This window comes from Mustela putorius, unplaced genomic scaffold (assembly GCF_011764305.1).
Source record: "Mustela putorius furo isolate JIRA1106 unplaced genomic scaffold, ASM1176430v1.1 tig00003972_pilon_pilon_pilon, whole genome shotgun sequence".
NCBI classification, from domain to species: domain Eukaryota; kingdom Metazoa; phylum Chordata; class Mammalia; order Carnivora; family Mustelidae; genus Mustela; species Mustela putorius.
In genome coordinates this window covers 20,196,357-20,208,565 of record NW_025422115.1, presented here as the reverse complement: position 1 = coordinate 20,208,565, position 12,209 = coordinate 20,196,357, and the positions used below count along the sequence as shown (strand labels likewise).

Here is a 12,209-nt window from a genome sequence, read left to right as displayed (position 1 = left end):
TTCTTACATAAACAAAAAAGGTCTATGGAGGAGAACAGTTATACAAATCAATGAGAGGGAAAATAAGGCAGAAAAATACAAAATAAGATACCTATCATCCAAGATGAGTACAGAGCAACAACAATGTATATTATAACTCTCAAATATTCTCAGGAAACTACCAAACAAAAATAACTATGTCATCAAAAATTAAGGCATATAACTCCTTTGCCCCAACCATACCTTGTAAGATATTGTAGCTATAAATTTAATTTAATTTAAACTCAACTTTATCAGTATTTATCAATAGTCTATTATTATATACCTATTATTGTAATACGTAATCTGTTGGGTGAAATGAACATTTCAAAAATGAACAGGAGTGGTGCCTGGGTGGCTCTGTAGGTTAAGCATCAGACTCCTGGTTTCAGCTCAGGTCATGATTTCATGGTCATGAGATCAAGCACTGTGTCAGGCTCTGCACTCAGCAGGGAGTCTGCTTGAGATTCTCTTTCTCCGCTCTCCCTCTGCCCCTCTCCCTGTGCATTCTCTCTTTCTCTCTCTCAAATACATAAATAAACATGAATGTTTAAAAAAGATGAATAGGACACATTCTCATCTCTGAAGAAGTTTATATTCTTATTCAAATGTTTCACAGTAAAATTCTGATTACTAAAATAAAGGCCACATTAACTAGCAAATCTCATGGGAGGAATCCTTTGCTTCCAACCTGGATAATGATGGATGCCTGTCTCAGATGGAGAAAATGCTGCCTACACAGCAGAACCCTGAACCATCGCTGCAACAATATGATCCTGCGGAGCACCTCTTGGTGAAGCAGATCTTGTAGGTGCTGTCGTTCCTGCTCCTTTAGGAACACCTACCAAAAAGAAGAAAGATGAGGAATACAGCTTAAGAAGAAAGGAGAAATTTATTGCCATGAATCAACCTTTCTGTGGTAAGCTTCTTTAGAGAAGAATACAACAGTAGACATGAAAAGCAGTACTAACAAACATTTCTATTCATTTAAAGAAGTCATTCTCAAATTAAAATAGAGACATTAAAATATAGAAGAGAAAATGGAAAAATGGACATGATTATAAAATTCCCAGTCTTAGAGATTGGGATATATTATTCCCTTGGGAAATTCACTGCCCTCATGAGACAAGGTACCACTGAAAACGTCATTTTTCCTGTTTTCAAGGATATTAGTTAGGGTGGGGGAGAAAAGTTGAGAAACACAGATCTTGAAGTTTGATGATAATATGAATAAACCAGTAACAATAGTCTTTTTGAAACCCAGTATGCATCAAAAGTTTCTTGCTACCCAAGGCTATTAACCAGTTTATTTACTCTTTCCTTCTATTAATAAATCTTTGGGGTATAGGATAAAGCAAATATAACTTAGATATAGACCCTCTGGAAATACGATTTGCACTTTACCCTTAAAAGCAGTTGGACAGAAATAACTGTATATAAAGTATATTATATAAGGTATATTAACTGAATATTAAGGTATACAGTGGGTTATTTTGATATATGTATCCACTGTAATTATCACAAACTAATTAACATACCCATCACCTTCCATGTCTGTCAAAAATTTTAAACTATTTTAAAAAAAGAAGAGATAGATATTAGATACACACACACAAAAAAACCCCATAAACTGTAAGGGCAAAAGACAGAGGTTTCTACCTGAGCAAAACAAGGAGCTGGAAATAATAACAAATGTACATGTTCAGGGCAGCACAATCAGTCTTCATAAAGGAGATAGTAAATGGTATGAAGTCATGATATGGAGGTTCTTGAAGAGAGAGATGTTTGAATTTAATGGGGAGGTTATCATGGGATTAGTATTAAGCAGGAAGCCAACATAAAAGAAGGAGGTATATTAAGATTATGATTTTGATACTATGGGTAGAATGAAGTAAATGGAATGACAAAGACTGAAATCGGATGAGGGATCTGTTTACTGTAAAAGAAATATAAGTGAGAGCTAAGGAACAAACTAAAATGCAAGTAGTAGGAATGAAGAAAAAGGGAGAGATACTCTGAGAATCATTCGTGAGGAAAAAAAGAAAAAGAACTTTGTAAAAGGATTAAAGTGAAGGCTAGGACAAATCTCATAACCTAGAAGAAGGATGACAGAGATAAAAGGCAGTTGATAAATTAAGGACAGTGGGAAAATCTGGGTAAGGTCACTGAGCAAGTTGAGTTGAAGATTTCAGTAGAATACCTGGGAGGAGATTGTTTTTAGGCAGTTAAAACTATGGGCAGAACTGGAGCACTGGCCAGAAGCTCTTCGGTTGATACGAACGATATTAAGTAAAAATCTTGGTCTAATCAATTTCCCATAATGATTCTGGTACACTAACTTTTTCGTAAATATTCTCATGGGGAAAGATTGCCATTATTATTTTAATATAAAAATGTACCCAAATTTGATAAGGACTGTATATATTATATTTACCATGGATTTTCCAACTTGGTAATTATCCGAATTAAGATTTATTTTCCTGAAGAAATCCTGAATGTTAAATTTGGATGGAATAATATTTCGGGGAAGAAGTACATGGAAGTGGCTCACAAAATCCTGAAAAATGAAAAGAAAAATGTTGTAAAATCACAAGAAAATTGTATGTAAACATGGTCCTAAAGCAGCTAATTGTCCTTTTATTGATCCTTTCCTCATCTTTTAAACAGACTAAAACCAAGAAATTACTTCTTAATTTAAAAAATTACAGTTAATTTGTAAAATGGCCGTGGGGGGTGGAGAGAAGATAGTGAATTCTACATATTTTGTTATGAAAGGGGAATTGAAGAAGAAAAAAGCAGAAACTAATGGTCCCTTTTGAGAAAGCTAAATTAATGACCAAAGAAAAAGTTATTTAATAACTGAAATATTTAGCAGAAAAATATGCAAAGGTGTCAGAGTAGAACTGAGAACAAAGCTTTCCTTCCCAGAAACAGCAAAGAACCTGCTCAGCTGCTGAAAATCTTCACCATAATTTCTATATACAACAGTTAATGAGAATAACTGTAAGCCTTGTTGGCAGCTTACCATGAAAGAAAATTTTGCTGAGGTAACTTTGCAGAAAACTAAATGGAATCTTTTGAACTAGACAGTTCTGATTGAACTATTTCAATTACTGGAGTAATCAGTAGGAAGAACTACTGTGTTATGAGTAAACTTAGTACTGGCAAAATTCAGATAAAATGAGAATAGCCAGGAACCGGATTTTATCACAACACAAGTTTAATATGATTGCTGCCCTTCAATGGAAGTGAGTACTCTCTATCCCTCTTCAATTCTGTATACAAAAGATGGAATGCAAATGAAGAAATAGGAGAAATAAACAAGTGAGTCCCAAATAAAAAATAAGCAAGATACAGGAATAACTTACTTAAGTGTATATAATTTAAATATCACTATAAAAGCATAACCTGGAAAGAATATTTGCAGCTGTATCCGGATTGGCGAATTCGAACTGTCTCCAGCATTCCAGTGTACCGAAGCTGTCGAAGCACCAAGGCATCATTGAATCTTAATGGCAGCTAAAACAAAACAAATGGAAAAAAGATTAACTCATATAAAGACAGCTCCAAATTAATGTTTCTCTAATAACTATGGTTAACTTTCATAGAATTCTTTTTTATGATGGAATTTCATAACATATTTGCTTCTCAGATTTTTAGGAAACACTAAATCAAGCCCATATACATACCAAAAAGACAGGTAAGTACAAAAATTAGAAGGGCACCTACAGAAAATACAGAACACTGTTTTCATTTAAAAGATTATATATAGCTCTTCCCTCTACTTACTCTCCTTAAGAAAATGTAAAACCTGGTTTGAAGTAAGTGGAGCTAGAAGCTCTGACTTACAGGACATTTTTACCTTTTCAGCATTAGAGCGAATGCATTTTACAAAATAGGGTTCTGCTTGACCAAGTGTCTCCATCAGCTTGCTTAATGAGGCCTGCAATACAGAGCAATGTATTAAGCATTTTCTCCCATTTCAAACTGGCAGAAAATAATTTACAAATACAAACAATAATGTTGGCAAGCTATGCTGAAACAATGGTATACACAGAAAGAGCTTTCTTTCTCAAGAGAATTGTGTATACTTCCATACTGATTAAATTAAGGAGAAGGATGGTAGTTTAATCATAGAGCTGATATTTTGGCAACAGTATAAATTGCAGATATATTACAGAATAATATAAGTCTAGAATAAATTTTTCACTTTTCTTCACATTTCATGAAACCATTTACTCAAATTCATGTGTTCCTAAAACAACTTTGAAAATCTCTAGTAGGGTATCCACTAGCTATTAGTCCCCCACTTTCAGTGTTCATGCTAGTGATGTCCCCTCTTTCATTCCTGATACTGATAATTTGTACTTTACCTCTTTTTTTTTCCTGATTAATCTAGCTAGAGGTTTATAGCTTTTTTTTTTTTTTTATCTTATCAAAGAACCAACTTTTTGGTTTTGTATTTTTCCTCTATTATTTCTGTTTTCAATTTCACTGATTTCTGTTTTTTGTCTTTATCATTTCATTCCATCTGCTTGCTTTGGAATTAGTTATATGTTTTTCTTTTGCTAGTTTCCTAAGAGAGAAGCTTATGTTATTGATTTGAGATCTTTTTCCTTTCATTAAAAGCATTTAATGTTATCAATGAACCTTGGATCACTGCTTTAGCTACACTGCACAAACTTTGATATTTCACTTTCATTTAAAATATTTTAAAAATCTCTTTGACTCAAGTATTATTTAGATGTCTGCCTTTTATTTTCCAAATATCTGGGGATTATTATCTTTCCTTTATTGATTTCTGGTTTAAATCCACATTATGGTCAGATAACATATTTTGTTTTTTAGTATTCCATTTATCTATTGGCTTCTCTGTTACATTTCTTTGTAGTATTTTTTAGTGGCTGCTCTACGGATTATAATATGGAAACTTAACTTGTCACAGTCTACTCAGAGTTAGTATTTTATGACGTCAAGTAAAACTTAGAAGCCTTATAAGCATACGGATTCCTATTATTACTGTCATATATATTATAGCAATATAAAATTTTTTTTTTACTTTTAAGTGCTCTTTTTTTTCCTCAGAAATGTTTATTGTAGTATAAAATACATAAAATAAAACGCTTAAATCACAAGTATACAGTTTGACAGATTTTCACAAAAGGAACACATTCTTGTATCCAAAGCCCAACTCAATAAACAAAATATTACCAGAACCTCCTGCTGCTATAAACGAACTATCTTTGAAAAAATAATCCTTTTTAGATATCTTTTCCTCTTATTATAAGGCTAATATATAATTATTATAGAAAACTTAAGACATAGATATATGTTCAAAGAATAAAATTCAGCTTGACAATTATATAATTGTTATTTGATTTATTATGATCACATTTATTGCCAAATGCCCCGTCACAATAAAAGGAAATGGATTTCTATGCATATAAAACTAAAATAAAACCAGAAAATACCAGCAATCCCATTTAGTTAAATATAAATGGGAGAACGAAGTTTAAAATGTATATAGAAAAAAAAATACACATTATGTTAACAGTGACTGTATCTGGGCAGTAGGGCTTAAAGGCAGGTTTTATTTATAGTATCAGTTTTCTGCTGCCTGTCTCCTCACACTGAAAACAATGAAGTACTCTCTGGGATATCCACCACCCACACATAAAGGGATGAAAAAGAGAGACAGCTGACTTTTCCACCCCTGTTACTTCTCTCCAAAACGACCACTATAATATGGCTTTTAAGTCATATGTATCATCTTCCATTCAGGTATCTTGCAGATGATCTTGACTTTTCAATGTCATTCTGAATGAAATAGAGTCCTCTAAAGAAAGCCCTTTTTTAAATAAAAAGGTAAAATAAAAAATAACCTGAAACTGGGCACTGATACTGGGAGGCTTTTTCTTCTTGTGCAAATGAAGAAGAGACTTGGTGATGCGATCCTGTAGCGTCAGTCTTGTCAGGTGCTTTAAAGAATTTACCTCTAGCAAGTGCTAAAAAGAAGCGAGAAAAATCATATTCCTCACATAAATTAATCAAAGAACAGGAAAAACAAAGTTATAATCCAGTTTTCATTATCACCTATGTATAATGACTATGGTGAATATGAGAGATTGGATATTCAACATCCATCCATCTTCCTCCTGTTTTCCTGCAGAAGCTTTCCAACTAAAAAGAAAACTGCATTTCTCAAATTCTCTTACATCTGGGTTCCAGGTGCAATTTAAGCTTATCATTTAAAATCCCACATGTGAAACTAGGAAGATATAACTGAACCAGAGACTTTGATTATGAGCTTCTGTTTCTTCTGACAAGCAGGCACATCAAAGGACTTTAGCTTTTTTGAGATCCCAAAGTCCAGGTACTACCTTTATGAGTTGAGAGGCAGAGTACAGAGAATTTGTGTTGTCACTGAAACTCTAGGTAAATGCACCTTAGCCCTGGAGCCAATAGTTGTAGCTGCTCCTTTCTGATTTCTGGATCATACTACAGGTAGTGTGTGCCTGAAAGCAGCAGCTAGAATGGCAGGTTCCTACTTTCCTAGCTGATTACAGCAGGAGTCAGTTCCTCACTACACTTAGAAACTCCAAGACTTCTAATGATTTTGTAAGTGCCTCTTTGAATTAAGTCCTTTTCTACTTAAAAATATCCATAGTTGGGGCACCTCGGTGGCTCAGAGGGTTAAGCCTCTGCCTTTGGCTCGGGTCATGATCCCAGTGTCCTGGGATCGAGCCCTACATCGGGCTCTCTGCTCGGCGAGAAGCCTGCTTCCCCCTTTCTCTCTGCCTGCCTCTCTGCCTACTTGTGATCTCTCTCTCTCTCTGTCAAATAAATAAATAAAATCTTAAAAAAAAAAATATCCACAGTTACTATTATTATCTGTAACTGAATCCTGATTCACAGAGACAATAAATTAAATTCAATCCAAAGGCTACACACATTAACTAGAAATATACAGAGAAAAACAAAACAAAACATCAACCCTATCAACCATAATCCCAATATACTAATTACTAATCTTACAATAATAAAATAGGAGTTATACATAAAGCAACTAAAGAATATAAAATAGGGCATTAATGAAGTATTTGAGAGCTTTTGTAGCCATTCACAATTTTTAAAATCATACTATATTTATGGCAGTGAGTCTGGCCATGGAAAGAATGTATCTGTACGTATGTACAACTATATAAGGTTATTCAAAAAGTACTAAAAATTTTATTGTATGAGAAGCACAGAACTGAGTTAAAAACATGACAAATTTAAGTCTAAAAAATATTAATTCTGACAATATAAACACTTAAAAATATAAATCTTCAAGTGGCAACAAGTATAATACATATTTTAACAAATGCAACTAAATAAAATTTTTCCGACAATGACAAATACTTATTATCAATACAGAAGAACTATAAAAATTCCTTTAAGAACTCATCCCACAATTATAAATGAACAAAAGACCTGAAACAGCTGATTCTCAAATAAAGCACAAATGACAAATAACATAATGACAATTCAACCTGACTTATAATCAAAGAAAAGAACATTTCTTTTGAAGAGATTTTCTGGGGCACCTGGGTGGCTCAGTTGGTTAAATATCTGCTTTCAGCTCAGATTCTGATCTCAGAGAGATCAAGGCCTGCCATTGGGGCTCCCTGCTCTGTGGAGAACCTGTGCTTCTCCCTCTCCCTCTACCCCTCACCCCAGCTTACTCTTGCTTTCTCACGTTCAAATAAATAAAACATTTAAAAAAAAAAACAGATTTTCTAAAAAAAAAAAAAATGAATAGAACTTCTGCATATCAGATTGGCAACATAACAAAGATTAACAAAATCTAGTATTTGCGAGATTGTGAACAAATAAACATAATTATGCACTGTTCTTAGGAATATAAATCAGTATAACTTTCCCAATAAACAATTTCACTTATAGGTATTTAAGGAGATTATCAAAGAAGATCTGAAAGTTATTTCTGACAATGTACTTCAAAAAACAGTGAAAAACAAGAGATATACAATTATATAGAATTATTTTCATAAAGTCTTCTTTAGCCACACAACTAAATACTACACAGTTCATAAATATACTGTTACCTGAATTTACTGACATGGCAAAATATTTGCAACTACTCTGACAAAATACCATATAATCAGGAACAAGACAAGGATATCCACTGCTTTCCTCTTGTCATTTTTATTCAACATAGTACTGAAGTCCTAGCCCCAGCAATCAGACAACAAAAACAAAAATATAAGAGGCAGCCATGTTGGTCAAGAGGAAGTTAAACTGATACTGTTAGCAAATGACATAATATTATACATAAAAAACTCTAAAGGCTGACACAAAACTATTAGAAATAATAAATGAATGCAGTGGTTACAGAATACAAAATTAATACCAAAAATCTGTTGTTTCTATATACTAATAATGAATAGCAGAAAGAGAAATTAAGAAAACAGTTCCATTTGCAATTGCACCAAATAGATTAAAATACCTTTGAATAAACTTAATCAAGAAGGTTAAAGACCTGTACTATGAAAACAAAATACACCGATGCAAGAAACTAAAGATGACAAATAAATGGAAACATATTCCATGCTCAAGGATTGGAAGAGTTAATATTTGTTAGAATGCCCATACTACCCAAAGCAATCTATAGATTCAATGCAATCCCTATCAAAATACCAAAAGCATTTTTCACATAAGTAGAAAAATAATCTTACAACTGGTAAGGAACCACAAAAGACCCTGAAGAGCCAAAGCAACTTGAAAAATGAAGAACAAAACTAGAGGTATCAAAATCCCAGATTTCAAGATATACTACCAAGCTATATTAATCGAAACTATGGTACTGGCACCAAAACAGACATAAAGTCAATGGAACAGAATACAGAGCCCGGAAATAAACCCATGCTTACATGATCAATCTGTGACAAAGACAAGAATATACAAAGATCTCTTCAATAAAAGGTATTGGGAAAATTGAACAGCTACATGCAAAAGAATGAAACTGGACCACTTTCTCACACCATACTCAAAAGTATGATACTCAAATTTGGATTAAAGATCTAAATGTGAGACCCGAAACCATAAAAACCCTAGAAAAAAACATAAGCAGTAATCCCTTTGAACACCAGCCTTAGCAACATTTTTCTAGATATGTCTCCTTAGGTAAGGGAAACAAAAGCAAAAATAAATGCTAGAACTACATCAAAATAAAAAGCCTTTGCACGGTAAAGGAAACCATCAACCAAATGAAAAGGCAACAAAATAAATGGGAGAAGATATCTGCAAATTATATGACCAATAAGGGGTTAATAAAAATGAAGCAAATAAGAAATGGGCAGAGAACCAAAGAGATATTTTCCAAAGAAGACCTATAGATGGTCAATAGACACAGGAAGAAATGCTCAAAATCACTCATTATCAAGGAAATACAAATCAAAACCACAGTGAGATAGCACCTTATACCTATCAGAATGGCTAGCATCAGAAAGATAAGAAATAACAAGTGTTAGTGAGTATGTGGAGAAAAGGAAACCCTCATGCACTATTGGTGGACCCTAAATTGGTACAGGCACTATGAAAAATAGTATGCAGGTTCCTCAAAAAATTAAAAATAGAAATACCGTATGATTCAGTAATTCCACTACTCAGTATTTACCCAAAGAAAACAAAAACACTAATTCAGACATATACACACCCCTACGTTTATTGCAACATTATTTACAACAGCCAAGATATGGAAGCAATTCAACAGTCAATCAACAAATGAATGGATGAAGAAGAGGTAAGGTGTATGTATTCAAACACACACATATACACAATAGGGCTATTACTCAGCCATAAAAAAGAATGAGATCTAGGCATCTGTGACAACATGGATAGATCAAGAGGGTATTATGCTAAGTGAAGTAAGACAGAGAAAGACAAATACCATATGATTTCACTTATATGTGAAATCCAGAAAACAAAATGAATAAACAGACTCATACAGAAAAAAAGTGATTGTTTCCAGAGGGAAGGGGTGAAACAGAGGGGATTAAGAAATACAAACTTCTAGTTATAAAATAAAAAAGTGACATAGATGAAAAGTACAGCATAGGGAATATAGTCAGTAACGTTATAATAACGTTGTTGGTGACGGGTGGTGAGCACTGAGTAACAAAGAGAATCAATGAATCAACATGTTGTAAACCTGAAACTAGTACAACACTGTATATAAATTATATGTCAATAAAAATAGAGAAATAGAAGAGATTCCTGTGACTGATAACTGAATAGAATTTTTTATTTCAGGTGTAGCCAACATGAATATTTTTAAACCATATGAAGTTTAAAGAGAAATTATTCATTTGAGGAGAGTACAAAGAATGGTAGAAATAGCTAGACCCAGTGGCATTCAAAATACTAAAAGGCCAATTTTGGAAAGAGCCCAAATGTCCATCAACTGATGAATGGATAAAAAAAATGTGATATATATATATATATATATATACACACACACACACACAGTGTGTGTGTATATACACACACATAATGATATTACTCAGCCATCAAAAAGAATGAAATCTTGCCATATGCAACAACATGGATAGAGCTAGAATGAATTAAGTCAGAGAAAGACAAATACCATACAATTTCACTCATGTGTAATTTAAGAAACAAAACGGTGTAGGGGAAGAAGAAAAAGGAGGGGGGAGGCAAACCATAAGAGACTATTAACTATAGAGAATAAAATGAGGATTGATGGAGGGAGGTGAGTGGAGGATAGGTATTAAGGAGGGCACTTGTGATGAGCGTGGGGTGTTCTATGTAAGTGATGAACCCCTAATTTCTACCCCTGAAAACAGTATTACACTGCATGTTAACTAACTAGAATTTAAATAAAAACCTGAAACAAAAACAAAAGACTAAAGAGACAGTGAAGGAAAAAGAGACACAAATGAAAAGATGTTTGATGATAAAGCGGCATCCTTTTTCTTTACATAAAATCTTTTCATGACAAGAGTATAATTACAAACCACGTAACATAAACTTTCTTTGTGCTTCATGGTTTAAAACAGTATCTGCTGGGCACCTGGGTGGCTCAGTTGGTTGAGCATCTGCCTTCAGCTCAGGTCACGGTCCCGGGTCCTGGGATCGAGTCCTGCATTAGGCTACTGATTCTTCCCTCTGACCCTCCCCCCTCTCATGCTCTCCCTCTTTCATTCTCTCTCTCAAATAAATAAATAAAAATTTAAAAAAATATATCTACCACTACCAGAAACCACATAAGCAGTGCATTATATTTCTTTGGAAACCTAAGAGGCTTTAAGTAGAATAAATAATAACCTCATATTTTTTTGTTTGTTTTTTAAACTAGAGAATCGTGAGAATAAACAGTTCTTTCTCAGTTTTGTTTTTAAATTTTGGAATTCATCAAAAAAGGTGACAAGTGACAGATTTCCTTCTTTGGGATGGTACAAGAGAAAGAAACAGATTTTTCTTCCTTTAGTAAACTCAATACTTTTGGAATGCCATCCAAAAATCTACTATGTAGCTCATGGTAGGAAAATTAAAACCATGGGCCAAATCTTACCCACTGTTTTTATATGGTTGAAAAAAACCACTAAAGTAATATTTAATGACATGTGATAAATTATGTGAAATTCAAATTTCAATGACCAAAAATAAAGATTTACTGGAATATAGTCACATTTACTCAGTTATATATTGTCTATAGCTGCATTTGTGCTACAATAGCACAGTTAAGTAGTTAACAAAGACTAGAGTTCTGTGAGCTTATCTGGACCTTTACAGAAAAACTTGGCTGACTAGTGCTAAATGATAGTAAGTTAGGTAAGTACTAATTAGAAATTATTTAAAATCAGGTAAAATTCAAAATTTGACCTTAACCTGGCTTAAGGATACAAGAAAAGGTGTAAAGGTACAATTACTCAACAAAAATTAATATTTCTAGTGCTTTCAAACACTAGAATATGAGATATATCACAAATATTTACCTGAACCACTAAACCTAGCCATTCCCTAACAGCCAGTGTTATTTCTAAAATGAATCTAACTAATTACACAAAATTAATCCCTATCTTGGGTACAAATAAGGTATTGCTTATGTTTGATTATTTATAAAGACTGTTTGCATGAGGAATAAAAAATTAAATAGGCACAAAGAGAAA

At 33.2% G+C, this 12,209-nt stretch overlaps 1 protein-coding gene across 9 annotated transcripts in view; it reads right to left on the bottom strand.

The window, feature by feature from the left end:
- The window catches only part of MYO9A (myosin IXA), a 283,468-nt gene that overhangs the window by 112,091 nt on the left and 159,168 nt on the right, over positions 1-12,209 (bottom strand). For all 9 annotated transcript variants that reach the window (XM_045070457.1, XM_045070456.1, XM_045070459.1 and 6 more), the window contains 5 exons: positions 5,901-6,023; positions 3,881-3,961; positions 3,427-3,537; positions 2,453-2,575; positions 710-859 (listed from right to left, as the gene is read on the bottom strand). In XM_045070457.1, the coding sequence (XP_044926392.1) occupies positions 710-859; positions 2,453-2,575; positions 3,427-3,537; positions 3,881-3,961; positions 5,901-6,023 (588 nt within the window). The remainder of the gene's footprint in view (positions 1-709; positions 860-2,452; positions 2,576-3,426; positions 3,538-3,880; positions 3,962-5,900; positions 6,024-12,209) is intronic.